The sequence below is a fragment of the Diadema antillarum genome, unplaced genomic scaffold, assembly GCF_040938485.1.
Source record: "Diadema antillarum isolate AM-2024a unplaced genomic scaffold, OU_Dant_1.0 scf00000074, whole genome shotgun sequence".
Lineage (NCBI taxonomy): Eukaryota > Metazoa > Echinodermata > Echinoidea > Diadematoida > Diadematidae > Diadema > Diadema antillarum.
This window is the reverse complement of record NW_027270963.1, coordinates 3,195,468-3,213,727: the sequence shown is the minus strand read 5'-3', so window position 1 is coordinate 3,213,727 and position 18,260 is coordinate 3,195,468. Positions and strand designations below refer to the sequence as shown.

General features: G+C 41.1%; 1 protein-coding gene across 1 annotated transcript in view; it reads right to left on the bottom strand.

Annotated features, from left to right (window-relative positions):
* Positions 1-18,260, bottom strand: part of LOC139717315 (calcium/calmodulin-dependent protein kinase type 1D-like) — a 159,094-nt gene that overhangs the window by 9,906 nt on the left and 130,928 nt on the right. The window contains exon 7 of the mRNA XM_071628808.1: positions 8,834-8,912. Within this exon, the coding sequence (XP_071484909.1) occupies positions 8,834-8,912 (79 nt within the window). The remainder of the gene's footprint in view (positions 1-8,833; positions 8,913-18,260) is intronic.

Genomic DNA, 18,260 nt, shown 5'->3' with positions numbered 1-18,260 from the left:
CATTTCAAAACAATGTTTTTCATTATGTAATATCAACATTGATGTTATTTGGCCAAACTTTTGTGAAGATGTTGCAAAAATCAATGAGATTTTTTGCTCTCAAAAAAAGAAAATCCATGATTTTGAGATACGAGGTCTCGTTACCCACGTGACATGATGCACTGAGCAATAACAGGAAAACATTGTACTTTATAGTGCAAACATGGGAAATGTCTTGTCACCGGTATATGACAAAAACATTGTACTTTGAGAGTGATTCAGACAGTATATCTGCAGGATTTGGGGGCGACAGGAAGATCTATTGATGCTTAACATTTTCTCCTCTAAGTGGGGCACAATCAGTGAGGTAGTGCCTTTTCCGCTGGGTTATCTCCATCACAAATTCAGGTGGGGCACCTTACTGTAGGAGCAAAGCCCCTGATAGTCTAAGGGTGTGTTTATCACCTTACTTCCGGTGAAAAAAAAAAATCAGGTTTCCAAATGACTTTCAGGGAGTTTTGGGCAGTTGATAAATGCAAAGCTGTTTTGATAATGGGGTTAGAAATGCATTTCTGAAACACCGCAAAAAGTGCAATCACAAATATGTTTGAGCCAGAACATGTTTTAGAAGAGTTTATAAACGCAAAGTCATTTTGGAACACATTTATAGCTGGGACCTGTCCATGCCAACCACTTCCAACCACACATCTCTGCTCCTCGGGTTAAACTGTGCAATGAATTGTACAGTGACAAGGCCCCCAAATCAACTCATGATAGAGATGATAAACGCAACAACTTGAGAAACGCAATCCAAAAGGCATTTACAAGCAGGTTTTGATGGTGGGTTTTGAAACATGTTTCAAACATGGGAAAGTTGATAAAATGCAGCCCACAATGCCCTTGCCATATATATACACGTATACAATGAATGAATGCATCCTGTGTCTGACCCCGTAGATGCACCCCCTCCATGGCGAGGATCTGGAGCAGGCTAATGTAAGCAAATTGGTGTTTACGCAATGTGAGTTTTGCATGGATAACGGCCACGGACTGCCCTGGAGGCCGGAGTGATACATGGCCGATATCCTAGCTTGTCTTGTCAGCATCAGCATATGCATCTTGTCTGGACTGGTTGGGGGTTCATTTGGAAGTGGAGATGACAAGGAGGATGTACAGGGGAGGGGGCTGATGAAGATGAGGGGAGGGGACTGATGAGGATGGGGGGGGGGTGGTGGTGGGAATTGGAAGAAGTTTGCAGGATAGGAAGGGGACTCACAACATTGATCACGTGGGGAGGGGGGCATGAGGAGGTGGGTATAGGGTTGGGAGCAAAGCTGGTTAGGATGAAGAGGAGAAGAGGGTGGTATGGAGTGGAAACAAGGAAGTACAGGGATGGACAGTGACGGAATACTCCTTTTCAGAGAGGGAAGGGAACGAGCACGATTGTGTGGTAAGGTCATCGGGATGAGGTTCAAGGTAGGTATATAGGGATACAGGGTTTAGTGATGGGGCACAGGATGGTGATGGGCTACAGGATAGGGGTAGGGTACGGGGTTGGGGTGAGATAGCCTACAGGTTGGGGGTGGGATATAGGTTTGGAATGGGATATAGGGTAGGGATGGAGCACAGGGCAAGAATGGGACATAGAATAGGGGAGGGATACAGGATGGTTATGGATACCGGTACCGAGTAGGGATGGGATGCACGATAGGGGTGAGGTATAGACTGGGGATGAGGTACATAAGTACTACAGGGTAGGGATAAAGTGCAGCATAGGAATGGGGCACAGGGTAGGAACGGCATACAAGATAGGAGTAGGGTACAGGAACAGGGTTTGGATGGGTACAGGGTGGGGATAGGGATAGGGCTGAGATGGGGTACAGAGTAGGAATTGTGTATACCTAATAGGATTGAAAATAGACAACATACCTATTTAAAAAAAAATACCAGTAAATAAATAAATAAGGCTTACAGGCACACATGGTGCATTCCAAAATGAGAACACAGATCTAACCCAAAGTATGACTCTAATCCATCATGAATTATGATTATTAAAGAAAGAAAGAAAAAACACAAATCATTGATTGAATCTTGTTCTACGATACAAAGATGAATCAGCACAAAAATGCTGCACCAAAGTAGTTGTTGCTTTTTCTCGACTGAACACTTGTTAGTTCGCACCTGCAAAACTTCTTTATTCACACAAATAAACCAAAATGTGATGCCGAGTCTGACAATGGTCCCTCACTGCGCGCTGGCTTAGTTCCATGCATAAGAGCAGGTATTGTGCAAATACAGTGCTCTCTTGATATTTGGGGACAAAAATAAAGAGAGGGGGAGGGGGGGGGGAATACATCAAATAATGTTGACTCTCTGAAATGAGTAGGCGGAGAGAAGGCAGAGAGCCATCTTTAATTAAATGCGTCTGGCTGCCTACGCAGTGCTAGGTTTCGTGGGGAAAGCAGGAGGCATCAATTCACACCACACATCGAGGGGCCTCGCCGGGCTGGGGAAGAGGAGAATGTATATCCACGAATACATGTTTTGGGGGCAAACTGGCGGGTAGACGTGGGGGTAAGGCACCACAATATTTGTCTCGATAATCTGAAGTATTTCACCCCGCTAGATCTTTCATCAGCTGTAACTCCATGTACTGACATACACTCACATCAAGGACATATCACACACACATACACACAAAACTTGTCCGATGCAACGAATCGATTTTTAGAACCTTTTATACTTCAGGCTACGAGAATCTATTCAAATTTGACTTCTGCATTAGAACTTCCAGTGGTGAGCAATTCTCAACTGCAAGAGAAACCAGCAAAGCTCCTCAATTTATTCATTAGTTAATAGTCTGCGGTAATTGTAGAAAGCTTAATTTTATTCTCCGTTCCTTTGGCTTAGATTGTACCGCTTGAATGGCGCACATATCACTTGATTAGTCTCTTGGTGACGCAGAAACAATTGTTTTTGTACGTGTGTTTTAGTCTTATTTCCCACTACAACACTTTTGAGAAAATATCACCTGTTCTGGTAGAATAAACAAAATACTCCCACCATGACCACCACCATCACTAAAATCAGATGTACAAGAGTCATTTTCATGAGAAACTTTGATACTAACCAGGTCTCAATATACAATCAGTTATAACCCTTTCGGTGCATAATCCATATATCATCCATAGGACTACTCACAATCAACAAAATGTCCCATGGATTAGAAAGGGAAGGGGGGTGGATAAGGTGCAGGAAGGTGGGGGTGGGGAAAGGAATGGGGAAGGAGTAGGGCCTCGTGGTAATACCAGCCCCACCCCCTCAATCTTTTTTTTTTTCTCTTTCTCTCTTTCTAGATCTCCCTCCTCCATGATAAAACATCACAGGGGATTGGTCCACTTTCGGAAGTGTGACATTATTACAGGGCCAAACGCACTCTGCCTCCGTTCGAGACTAATCTAATCAAGATAGCAGCTGACTCCCAGTCCACCACTCGTCCATTTCTCACCTCGGCTCTTCCCGTATGCTAACGCAACATCTCCGAGAACTGACGGGGAAGAGAGAGATCGAGAGGAACTGCTGTCAGCGCGCTGGAAGGTGAATCCGGTGGCAGCCGAGGGGTTAAGAGACCACTTCGCTATCTTGAAATCGGGTACGGCTCCTACGTTACCCCTGCATGCCCCCGAACATCTTTATCCTCCTAACCTATTTCCCGTATAACAGGTTGACTCTGCCCTAACTGATTATGCCGATGAAGGACGGAGGAAAAAAAAGAATGGATGAGAAAAAAAAATGGTAAAGAGAGAGATGAAGACATGAAGAGTGTCAAGGAGACCAAATTATGGAATGGCGGAAAAAAATGTTAATGAGGAAGATGGGGTGAGTGGTTCTCACATTGAGAGGAGATGCCCCCCCCCCCCCAATTTTTCCTGTCTACGATGTTGATGTTTCTGTCATGGCCCCCTCACTTTGATTTCTGGTGTGAACAGCTCCTACACTCTTCTTTCTTGTTGTTGTTGTTGAAAGTAAATCATATGATCTGCATTCATTCAAATGGAGTAGCTCTCGTGTTACACACACGTCAAAAATTGTTCCAATTTTGTCATCTGTTAATGGCACACAAAAATGATATATTACTGCAGAAAAATGTCTGGACTCGATGGGAGTGTAAAATAAAAATATTCCACACTATCTTTTTAATAGATCATATGCATAAAAACATGATTCTAACATTTAAAAGACTCGAACTCATGGGGAAATACTATGCAGCTGGAATTTCATTGGAAATATTACATGCTGATGTACCTTATTACCTACAACTCATTTTGTTTTAGAACACATAAGACATCTCCACAGATGCAGTTTGTATATATGCATTTATGTACAGACATATCTGGATAGATAGATAAATAGATAGATGGATGGATGGATGGATGAATAGATAGATAGAAAGATAGAGACAAAAAAATGTACAATGTATATACATATAATATGTATGTAAATATATGAACCAACTGTCTCCCGTCACAAATGATTTTAAATCTATTTCCATTTACAGCCCTGGGTTAGACAATTGCTTTCAGAATTCATGGTCGATGAAGGAAGACTAATTGCTAACAGCTGACGTTTCCCCACAATTTTCTTTAATACGCTTTAATTAATGCACGTAACGTTAGATGTGAGCCCAAGGGAGAAACGAACGCCAGCAGCGACTGCGTGCACCTTGAGAAAGTGAAGAGGCTGGCCACAGCACTCGCACATTTCCTGTATGATTGCAAACCTTGTTTCTCAAATGTCAGATGAGCCGCTCACGAGAGCTGACAAACATACTTTATACCCACAGCGAGAGTCAGCAATATTCCTCCGCCCTTGCTAAAAGTGCATTGTACCAACTCTTTATTGCATTTTTATGGAGCAATGTTCCATGACTAGAAACCTCTCCCCGATCACCCCCTCTAAAAAAAAAAAAAAATGCACACAAAAATAATTAACTCTCTTCAGTCTGGAGCAATTTTGCAAGGCAATTTATTATCTAAAGACATTAACTGGTACACAATTCACTGCTGACTAACAAGAATTCCCTTGTGTGACTAGATCTTTAATTATGTAGGTGAAGCATAGCTATTTGTGTGTGTGTGTGTGTGTGTGTGTGTGTGTGTGTGTGTGTGTGTGTTTGCATGTATGTCTGTGTTTGTGTTTGTGTTGTATGGACACATCTATGGCTGACTAAGTTTCATCTTACCAACATAGGTATAAATACTTTCTGTCACACATTTTACCTATTTTACTAGCGAATGAAGAAAAAAATATTATCGTGTATATATGTAAACAATTCTATGATAGATATATCTATAGCTTAATGCTGCATATGTTTCATGACAATCTTCCGGCTCTCAACAACGCTGAGGACAAGAATTGCATTGGCAACACTGTCTCAACTGTCAAATGAACAAGCTGTCATTCTCTCTTGCCGTGACATGACATTCGCTCCTGCAACAGTTGCTCCAGTCTTATTTTCTCCAAGGAATTAGGGTTAGAGTTAGGGTTGTGATGGGGTTTTAGGCTTAGTTTGATGTGAGGATTAGGATTATACGGTTATGTTTATGGGTAGAATTTATGTTTGGCTTAGCATGCAGATACTTCATGGGAGCAACTGTCACAGGAGCAAATGTGAATGCTTGACTCAACAAGAGACCCGCGGGTCTAGCGCTCACCTGAGTATCGCAAGTTCACCTTTCACGCAGTCACTAATCTAAATTATTCACAGCTCCACCAAACTTTGACGAGGCATTCTCAAGTGGAAGATGAAAATGTACAATAAGGGCCCAATTTTTTTCAAGATTCCTTAATTTGGGGGAATTGGGGCCCCCTGGGGCCCTCTGGATGGGGCATGGTGCCCAGTTTGATAAATTGAGATCCTGATCACCTAGGGATGCTACCTGCCAAGTTTGACAAAAATCCATCATGAGGTTTTCAGGAAGAAGATGAAAATGTACAATTCAGGCCCCCATTTGGACCCTTCCAACCACCCCCCCCCCCCCTACCCCCAAGAGGGGCACCCCTGGATCTCCTATGAACAAACTTGAAACTACAGTCATTAATGTACTCACTCATAGTATTATCTCAGCTCTATAACTTCTGATTCTAGAGAAGATTTTTAAAGATTCCTTCATTTGGGGGGTTTGGGCCCCCTGGGGGCCCCCTGGGCCGGGCATGGTGCCCATTTTAACAAATTGAGATCCTAACCCCCTAGGGATGCTACCTGCCAAGTTTGGTGAAAATGGGTCATGGGGTTCTCAAGAAGAAGATAAAAATGTACAATTCAGGCCCCATTAGGACCCCTCCTCACCCCCCCCCCCCCCTGGGTCCCAAGGGGGCACCCCTGATTCTGCCATGAACAAACTTGAAACTACAGTCATCAATGTGCTAACTCATAGTATTAACCTAGCTCTATCACTTCTGGTTCTAGAGAAGAAGATTTTTGCGGATTCCTTAATTTTGGGGGGGGGGGTTTGGGCCCCCTGGGGGCCCCCTGGGTGGGTCATGGTGCCCATTTTAACAAATTGAGTTCCTAACCCCCTAGGGATGCTACCTGCCAAGTTTGGTGAAAATGGGTCATGGGGTTCTCAAGAAGAAGATAAAAATGTACAATTTAGGCCCCATTAGGACCCCTCCTCACCCCCCCCCCCCTGGGTCCCAAGGGGGGCACCCCTGATTCTGCCATGAACAAACTTGAAACTACAGTCATCAATGTGCTAACTCATAGTATTAACTTAGCTCTATCACTTCTGGTTCTAGAGAAGAAGATTTTTACAGATTCCTTAATTTTGGGGGGTTTGGGCCCCCCTGGGGGCCCCCTGGGTGGGTCATGGTGCCCATTTTAACAAATTGAGTTCCTAACCCCCTAGGGATGCTACCTGCCAAGTTTGATGAAAATCGGTCTTGGGGTTTTCAAGAAGAAGATGAAAATGTAAAAAGTTTACGCACGACGCACGACGGACGACGGACGACGGACGACGGACGACAGACGACGGACGACGGACGACGCACGACGCACGACGCACGACGCACGACGGACGCCGGACGAAGGGCGATCGCAATAGCTCACTTGAGCCTTTGGCTCAGGTGAGCTAAAAACAGACTTGACTCTCAAACAATACATGCACCCATAAAAAAAAAAAAAATGTCAATTTCGCTCTCCCCATAAACCCCCTCCCCCTCCAGCATGCTCCACTTACAGCGTTCGGTCAAAATTCTCTCTGTCTGTTTGAAGTTTGACCTTCTTTGTCCTAATGGCAGGCAAGAAATAAAGATGCAGGCCATTACGCCCGGCAGCGGCAAAGCTATTAGAAGACGAAACAAACTCTATTCGGGTCGCACTGGGAGAGTATATGGCATATTCAATCATCAGGAGATATTTTTTTTTTCATTATTATTTTCTCGATTGACCACAGAGGATGAGGGACATATATCTGCAGCAACATACCTACTGAGCATTACATACTGCTCTTTTATTGGGGCTCTTCACCATCGCTAAAATACATCCGGGATTAGTCCTCATGAAAATGCACTCATCTACATATGAAGGGTTTGTTTGCAAAAACCGATAAGTCCATTTTTGAAGATTTTGAAGTACGATCTCTGTCATAAAGTACAAAATAATACCTTTTAAATGATATATTGGTCACTACATATAAAGGTATATTTTTGAAGTTATGGTCAAAAGAAGCAAAAATTTTCTCATTATTCTCTTTATTTTTCTTGACCTTTAATCGAAAATATCTCCATTTGGCAAATATGGACTTATCGGTTTTTGCAAACAAACTCTTCATATATGCACAAGTGTTGCCTTTCCTCATAAAATTACAATACCCCGAAGACAGCATAGCTATGATGATATTGGTTGGATGCATGAACACCTTGCAGCAATGGCTTTTGCTATATGCTGATAAAAAAAAAATTATATTCATCAACCATTTAAAAAGAAAATATACATATTGTTGCAACAGCACTCGCAGTAAACAGTTTTGACAGCATGTACTTTATCACCACAACTTCACTGCTGTTTCCATTCTGGTTTCTGTGACTTTTACACCATTGTGGTATTCATTTACTGAAATTTTCGCGATGTTTTTTTTTTTCTTGTGAATTTTGTGAATTGCCTTTCAACCACAAAAATAACAATGTATGAATACAAAAAACACACAAAAACAACAATGACAAAAAAAAAGAAAGAAAGAAAAAAGAAGCCATGTAAGGGCTGGATCACATGCAAATAGTAACTATATACTGTATGTCCAGCACGTTGCATGGGCCATGACAGCAAAGAAGCGGTATCAATATCAACATGCTAGTGCAAGCACTTCAAATGCAGAAGATGCACTACTTGTTTATGTACAGGGAATCACGAAGTTAAAAAAAAAAATGGTTCCAATATTGTTGCTTATTACTCATTTATTTGTATGGATTTCTTTGTATAAAAAATAATTACTAGGCCCTTGCAACCACAAAATTAACAACAATCAAAAATTTCCTACCAGTAGCAATTCGTGAAAATATCTGGACATGAACATTTCGGGCTCATTCAGTATGTTTTGTTTGATCTCCTTCTATGTGGAGTGACGAATTCAGGACAGCTACCATTGACATATCAACATCTGGGAGATGCTTGTAATGGCACAAATTAATTCCTGAATCAGGGTGTTGTGTATAACTCTCCTATAAATATTCAGACATGCTGAGATATTGAAATTTTCACAAGGTCTCCCCAGCAGAATCAGCAAGATTAGACAGAGCTGGAAGAAAATATGTTTGAGAACAGGCTGGTGGTATAATTCTGAAGCACAAAACTTACCATGGGTGTGCAATGGACTCCTCACAGGTATATCTGCTGTTGGGGTCGACATCCATTAAATGCCTGATGAAATCCTTGGCTATAAGGGCACAAAATGGAAGAGAAAATTAGAAAGAGACATAGATAAATTAATAATTTTTGCATTTTCCAATCTAGTTATTTTTCATCAGCATTATAGACATAAAATAAAATCAATTGATTTTGGGGAAAAAGAATATGATACATTTCTAAGAATATTCATCTTTTATTTGACCAAAAGAAGACATTAAGAAAAACAAATGTGACAGTCAGATTTTCAAAAGAAAGAAAGAAAAAATATAAATATGAGTTTCATCCCAAAGAAAAGAATGCATATCTCTTGACCACAGAGAAGACATTAAGAAACACAAAAATGTAACAATAATAATTTATTCAAAAAAAAAAACATCAAAGTTTCACTAATCAAACTTTACATCTATTTTACATTTGTGATAATTACATAAGATTTTATGAAAGAAAATCACCAGATTTTCACTTGTCATTCACAAACTTAAAATCTAATTATATCAGTGATAATTACATGATGTCCATTATGACCATATCATACTGGCAGCATACTGTGGTAAGTATATTTTCTTTGTCTACTTGATGATGGCAGACCAATGAAATACAAAACTAAATGGGCTTCATTTTAGCTTCCTAATTACTGACACAGAAACAACTTCAGACGGCCAATCTGACAAAGAGACACTCTCTATTGAAATATTTCTGACGAAGGAAATGTGGGGGACAGGTTGTATTTAACTTCCTCACTCCAAGTCCTCTCTGAATTCTGATCCATACTTTACTTCACCATCAGAACATGTCGCAACAGTCCTACTACATAGGCATTCCGGTACCACAGTGCGCCATGCTCTTCGAAGTAAGAGCTCTGAAGTGTGTGAGATTAACATGTGGCATGCAAGTAAGAAACCTGCTGAATTGGAACGGTGTTGCCCATGTGTGTAGGTATGTACTATTGAGTATCAAAGAGTTACTAGATAATAGACATTATAGATTAGAAGCAACATTATATGTTGTTCTATTAGATATGATTCATCTCTATGGAGTGCAAGAAGCCTGCCTGGTGTGAATCGAGTCATTGTCAAAATCTCTATCGTATGTATGTCTCATGGAACATTAACAGGTGTGTTGCTAGTTGCTAGCAGGTGGGGCAAGGTAAGGGGGAGGAGTTTCTAGGATTTCCGGTTTGGGGGGGGGGGGGGACAGAGGAGAAAAGTGGCAAGCCACACAGCTCAAGGGCTCGATCCTACACTACACATATCTCAGCCCCCACCTCAGGCGGTTTGCATCTCTCGTAAGGCTCATGTGACGGAGCCGCAGTCAGCCACCTCAGCGTTTGATTGATTGCTGGCCCCTACAGCCGGCAGTCTTGGGGGACTGTCCCTTACCCTCATCAAAAATGCATGTGCGGTACTGTGCACGGGGTAACCTTACACAAGATGCATTCAATTTTCTGTTAACCTCCTGGACACTGACACTTGTACATGGAAGACAATGCACTTAAATACACACCTACACACAGAGAGATAGACAGACAGACAGACAGACAGAAAGACAGAAAAACAGACAGACAGACAGACAGACAGAGAGACAGACAGATGGGGGGGGGGATGGATGCTGTTTTATTCTCTCAGTTTGAGATGATTGACCACAATAATTTCCAAATTCAGGAAATTAGGTGTGCTGACACTTAATAGGTGAGTGTCAGAATTTATGTGAAGTGTGCGCCAGAAATATTTGTGTGCACAGGGCCTTCAGTGCATTACTTCCAGATAGTGCTTCGATTAATTGCTCTAATATCACAGGGGATAGTTTATATGCGAGAAAAAATGAATCGATACACAATTACTTGCCTCCTAGACTAAGGTTTGACAAGATAATGTTGGACGTCAACATAAAAAATGTCCACCAACAATAATGGTGTGGCTAAGACCCTTAGACCCACATCTGTTGTATGCAAAACTCATGTGTTGACACATAGTATGCCTTGATCCACTAATAAAAAAAGAATCCCAAAATATAAGAAAATGATGTAGAAAATCACTTGTAAGTCAAGGCCTTAAGTAATAAAACACAATCATTTTAATAATCAGAACCTGTTGATTCATGGACTTAGATACACTGGAATAACATACAGTCCGACCTCTCCTATCCGGCCTCCCTTTATCCGGATGTCTCTATTATCTGGATGCGATCTCGGCGCGATGGTTTTATTTTTTTTTTTCCATTCTGATAATCACGGGGAAACTTGGGGATTTCAAACTCAAACAAAATTCCTATACACGAACTCACATGAATTACATATTATTCCCAACATAATTAAGATACAGTCACATCTAATTTTCATCTAAATAACATGCATTCAGACGTATACACTACCCCTACTGAGCACCGCAAGAACATGGACAGAAAACTTTTCATCAAATCAGGGCACGGTACAGGCGATCGTTCATTGAGCACATTATCAGAAATTCTGAAAGCAGACCAGCTGACGAGAACGTGACATGTTCATGTAAAACTAATGCAATAATACCTGTGCATGTAGCTACCATTGGGCACATATGTAGCTGCGTGTATTAAACATTAAGTTTTTCGATTCCGGCCAAATCCCTTATCCGGATGAGCGCCGGTCTCGACATGTCCGGATGGGAGAGGTCGGACTGTACTTGGTTTGATCTAGCGGTGGTGTTGCAGTGCATTGGGATTTTTTCACAAAAATGTTGGACAGTTGTTGAAATGAAATTAAAGTGTGTTGCATCACTAAACAGTTGTTATCATGGGGCTTCTGTATAGTTGATTTTGTGAGTTTGTAGGGAGCAAAAATGTGAAAAAAAAAGGTGGCTTCAAAAACTTCTTGTTTGCCCGATTCAGGCAAGCATTTTCCTCATTGTTCCAAAACACTTGCCCAACTTTGATTTTCACTTGCCCTGGGCAATCAAGCAAGGGATTTGCTTTTGGCTCTGGCAGCAAACCTTCAGGCATATCTCTTTGTCCATAGCGCACTGTTTTTTTTACTGTATAATACACTTCTGATTCTCTAGAAAATTAAACACTGTATGGGAAGGTGTTTGAATACTGTGCTGTCATTAACTCAGAAGAAATATTAGCCTTCTTCACTTTCTCTCTCTCCCTCCAAGAAAAAAAGGGGGGTTGTTTTACTATCTTTGTTGGGACTTCATCCTCAAAAAGCTTCACGATGGAGACAGCCTGTCAAGTGTAGATTTAATCTGCCCAAGTTTTTTTTTTGAGAGGAGGCAATGTGAGTGTCTCCTCGTTCCATCTGACGGAGTGTTGACATTCGGGTACACATTTAAGCTTCATACATGCACCTGTCAGCCGGTGTAAACCATACACCAAGGGGCGGGGCTGGGCATGGGGTAAGCCTGTCGGACTGTAACAGTGTGGAGATTAACTGCGATTTATCAAGACAGACGATCGGGCCTGTGGCACCGAACGGGCTTTGCTGCCACGGCAACAGAATGCAATCCACTGGAGCTGGGCTATTTCCCCGCTTTATTACTCCACGCCACAACTGGGTCCTTCTCTGCCATAAATATCTCATGCTCACTGATGTGGATCGATAGATGAATGATTGTCGATCTGTGATCAAATCAAGGATTCTCAATGCACCTTACAAACAAATTATCATGCACAAGTGAAGTGAGAACTTTCCATGACGTCAAAACATGAGCGCTCTTTTCTATCCATCAAATGAATAAAATCCAATAAAATGCCTGGTCTTACTTTACTCCTCAGCAACTAACATATTCACATCAGCATTAGATAACACAAGATTTGATACAGGTTTTACTGCAAAGGCATTGATTAATGAGGAGAAACCACACCTTCCTTCAAATATCTTAGACATATTGCAGTATTGCATGAAGCAAGTATGCTGTTTGACAAATTCAAATGTTAACAAACAAATATACTGTAACACTCATCATATAAGATTCAAAAGACTCTTAAGATAGGACAAAAACCAACTATAAAACACCCCCATTTGACAAACAAAAACAACAAAAAGGAGGTTGTAACATGAAATTTGATAGAGTCCTATAAACAATGATAAATACAATATAATGGATTCAAAGGCATGTGTTATTTTACTGATCTACAAAATTATCTGACTGGAAGGGGAACTACTGATCTGAAAACCCATTTTTCTTACAGGCATATATCTTCATGGGTGGGTTAAAACACATCCTCATGAAAAAAAAAAAAAAAACCTTCAGAAATAAATAGCATGCATGCGTGGGTCTGTGAAAGATTCCGGTCTTCTCCTGACACCCCCCCCCCCCCCCCTTCGAAAGAAATGGACAGAATTCAATAAGCTGCAATTTGCTTTCCACTCAAAATTCTGGAAATAGGTCAATGTTGATCTCTGTCATCTTATCCCATCCCCTACCACAGCTTCATTACCCCCCCCCCCTCCTTCTCTTCGCAAAGCCAAACACATCACATGAATTCAATCGGGCGTGAACGGTCGTCAATCGCATCCAAACAAATTTGACGCCCAGATGTATACCCAGACTGCTGGTCTGAAAGGTCAGGCAGAGCGGCCAGGAGCAGCTTGCAACCACCTCTGTACGGTGTTGGAGGAGAGGGGGATGGATGATGTGATGGGGGTTGCTAGGATGTGGTAAGGGACCATCCTCATCAAGAACTGCATCCCTCCAGAGATAGGATGGCATCTTTCTTTCTCCTCCAACAGGTTTTGTTTAGTTGGCACAGGAGATGTGCTTTGGTAAACGACAGTCTTTTTTTCTTTCTTCTCACTCTTTCTTTATGTATTCTTCATAAACATATTTGAAAGGAAAGGGGGTTGGGATAAATTGAAATGAATTGGAGCATGTGGCAAATGTTGGAAACCTGCTTTCAGGTGTGGGATTCAATCTTCTAAGGTAAGCCACTTAGTCTGGCTGGGTTTTCGTAGACTGCACTCAGTACTTTACACCATACTGTAAGAGAAGCATTCTGGTGCATGAGGAAACGTGCACAACAGCCACATTACTGCATGATAGTCATATCAGTGCAGAAACATATTCAATGTCATTATCTCTTTCTCTTTATTATGTAAATAATAATAGAAGAATATATTCTAAACTTGCTCTGATAGGATGAAGATGGAGATTAAATTATTCAAAAATATTTCTTTTAGTGCTTTGCTATTAACGTAATGCCGGTTTCCTTACTGTGGAAGTTCCTACCGCAATTTTCCAACTAACATGGAAAATTATGTCCAATTACCAGGCATGATGATTATTGCTGCAAGAGTAAAAAGCGAGTAAGCTTCCCTCAGTGATGCATGTAAAGGACAAGCTGATTTTGCTTTTACATGCATTTTTTTTTCCTGGACACCTGCCCGAGTATACTAGGGACTGACTTATTAGTCTTCAATGGGTTAAGGACTGCATAGAGTAAATCACTGGCACTTTCCATCAAAACCTGGTATTCACAAGGGAGCTGACTCCGTTTTCTTATCCTTCCATATCATCAGATTAATGTAAATTGTCAGCACATGACACTGCCTTTCATCGGAGGATTGCCGTTGCCATGGAGATCGTCTCCCTGGAGACAACCCATCTGCCCGAGTTCGCTTCCCTCCCCACTCCTCATCCCTGCCATCAGAGGCGGGAATCTAAATGTATCAACTAGGTACAGAATAACAGCTATCAGTCGGAATCATGTCACTGTGTCAACTGTGCAGTCACTACATTCAAAAATACAGTGACTTAAAGGGAGGCGTGGTTCTCTGACTACGCTCACTGAACAATCTGCGATGCTGGAAACTAGAGATTTGAGGAGGAAGGGGGGGGTACCATTTTGTGAGGGCTGCAACCTGTACTGTCTGTAGTGAAAGGCTTTGGTGCACTGGAACTTATGCAACTGCTCTGAAGACTCTGAAACCCTGAAAAGTTACTGTATACGCTATAATTTTCGCGTACATAAATTTTCGCGAATTGCCGCTGTCACACATTTTCGCGAGTGGTTAAATATGCGATTGGGGGACCAGAGAAAATATGAAATGGCAAAGAAAGTGTGAATTTTCAACTTACTAGCAAATAAGAATGATACTAGTTATACACTGCATGAAAAAAAAAAACTTCCCAAACTCTGCGAACTAGTAAGTTAGAATTCAACATTCTAAATTTCTTACGAGTGGTCCCCTTGCGATAATGGATTGGCTCTCTGCAGTATTCGTAAGTAGACGTGGACGTGCGTAAACAAGCTTAGCCAGTATGGTCTGTTCGGTATTAGCCGTGACATGGTATACTAGTACTGAAATGTTCGTATCATCGAGGCAAGGGATTCATTTTGCAAGGTAATATTTTCGCGTGTTGTTAATTTCGCGATTAGCTCCCGACTCGCGAAATTCGCGAAAATAAAACCCCCACGAAATATATAGCGTATACAGTACACATCTTCCTGCCTTGCTGTGATTTATTTCTAACTGCTTGAATATTCTATTTCATATTCATCCACCTGTTCCCTGCAGCGGATACACACATAGAACCTTTCTGGTTTCCTATAAATTGCTCCGTGCAATATCCTCAATTGTGTCATTACACACACACACACACACACACACACACACACACACACACACACACACACACACACACACTGCTATGATATCCCAAAGCACTGACATAGAGATCCTTAGAGAATTTCCACTATTTCTTTTCTTGACGTCCATTAGTTGATTATTGTTGACGCACTCTTGCAGGACTGAGCTAGAATTGCTGCAGGGTAATATATTTGCATGTTTATATGTGTTGAGCATGGCATCAATTCATCACGAACAGTTTAGTTCATAGGGACACATGAATCACTCTCTCAAGACATTGCAGTCTCTTGCCTCTGAGGAAGACATCCAAGTTTGGATCTGAGACTGAAGTATGCATATAACACATCAACTGTCACATAAAAACAAAAATTACCTGTTAACACTTTCTGATATTGATGTTTCAATGATAAATTTCAGTGATCGTTGTAGAATTGTGGCCTTGAAGTCTCAAGAAAAGCATGATATATGCAAAGCTCTCTCTCATCATAACCATAGCAATGGTCTCCCTCTCTCTTGTCTATCTCTCCCTCTCTTATCTCTCCCTCTTATATTTCTCTCTCTTCTCTCTTATCTACTTTCTCTCTCCTACTTATCTATCTCCCTCTCTCTCCTTATCTATCTCTTTTCTCTTATCTATCTCACGCTCTTATTTCTCTCTCTTATCTCTCTCTTCTCTCTTATCTACTTTATCTCTGTCTCTTATCTCTCTCTTCTCTCTTATCTACTTTATCTCTGTCTCTTATCTCTCTCTTCTCTCTTATCTACTTTATCTCTGTCTCTTATCTCTCTCTTCTCTCTTATCTACTTTATCTCTATCTCTTATCTCTCCCTTCTCTCTTATCTACTTTATCTCTGTCTCTTATCTCTCTCTTCTCTCTTATCTACTTTATCTCTGTCTCTTATCTCTCTATTCTCTCTTCTCTACTATATCTCTAAATCTTATTTATCTCTTTCTCTCTTAAAGGTAGGGGATACCTTTTACAGACCTCCCAAAATGCAGCAAAACATTAAATATGAACCTCAGGGGACTTGTTTAGGCCACTGCTGAGAAATTTGGAAGTCAACAGTTATCTACAATTTGAATAATGCACAAAACTCAACTACTCAGTAGTTCTGTGTGTCAGCCACACTTAAGCCTTTTTGTTGCAGTCTTCTGTATTTTTTATCTATAAACACAAATCTAAAAGTATAAGAGCTGATGTAATAACATATAGAGTGTGTGGCAAGAATGTATATAGAAATGTTTGTAAGTTTTGATGAACTTTCTTCACAAAATATACATGATGGACACGCATGCAGTGCATGGGTCTGCAAAAGTAGCCTAGTAATGTACTGGAATTTACGGTGAGCCCCGAAAAAAATTCAATTCAAAATCTAACGGTCAAAAAAGTGTACTAAATTTTACCTTCCACTTTCAATACTTTATGGGAGTTTCTAAAATGATACTCTCTTCAACATACCACTGTATTTATACAACTCTTCATTTAAGGCATGCAAATGGGATTCCCTACCTTTAATATCTATCTCTTTACTCTTATCTATCTCCCTCTTATCTCTATCTCTCTCTGTTATCTCTCTCTCTCTCTCTCTTATCTCTCTCTCTTTCTCTCAGAACCTCTTCCTCCTCCCCCTGTCTGTCCATCTGCCTGTCTGCCTCTCGGTTCTTCATGAAAAGTGCAATGTCTTATTGTGTCCAAATTGGAATCAAAACTGCTCAAACACGTCCCGGCCGGACGGGACGAAAATAAACAACTATCGCAGGCCTCCCATTGATGGATTGGCAGGCCGTTTCTCTGATGACATCATCATCACTCTTCAGGTGTGACATCCATTTTTCTTGACGCCTGGATGTAGGGCACCGTGGCTCCATGTCTCCTGTTAGAATACGGGACTGGGAAAGGGAGGTACATGGGTGGGGGGGAGTTCAGAGATGTTGTGGTCCCCCCCCCCCCCCATCACCAATCATTTCAGAGCCTCAGAACATGTTTGCATCGACATCTTGTACCCTCTTCAATACTCCGGCAGTCATTTTCTTTTTCTGCATCTTGTACTGTTGCTCTGGTTGTATCAGGAGTGATAATATGCAAGCCTTGCATAGGATGGCGCATGAATGAATCGTCGCACTGGCATAGCTGGTACTACTCTCTCCCCTGCTTTACAGCTTGCTCTGCTTTTAATTGTTTTTGTCTTCTCATGAGCAGTTATGTATTTGAGTTGTTTGCATATCAGCTCAATGAAAACAGCAGCTGTCAATCATGTCAATAGTGTATAAAGGAAAACTATGTTAAAAGGGAATTAAGATTTATGCTACATCCCGAGCACAGAATATTGCTTCATTCAAATTTACAGTCTGGATGCAAAATGCCTGTGATGGCACTATGCTATGAGACAATTATATCAAATCGGATGACAATGAATGGGATACCAAGGAATATTGGCCCTAATGAATGCAATGTTTCCTGGTATTCAATGAATTAAAGCCATCGTATCTAATCATAATCATCTACAATCATTATCCAGAGAAGACATAAACTGTAGAAAAAGTAGCACACTTCTACTAGACTTTGAAGTTGACTCTGCACTGAAAAAGGAAAGACTCACACTTGGTACAGTAGCAAACGTTTGTGCACTGCACTCAGCAAACCACTCGCGCAAGAGATGACACAGAATCAAGTGTATTATTGCATGGCCACTCATAACGGAAGCTCATGGAGAATTGAGTATCTGAATATAAGAACGACCCAAGTCCATGGAAGACCATTTTGAGTAAACTTAAAAAAACTTCATATCTTTTTTATTTGTCCAATAATATTC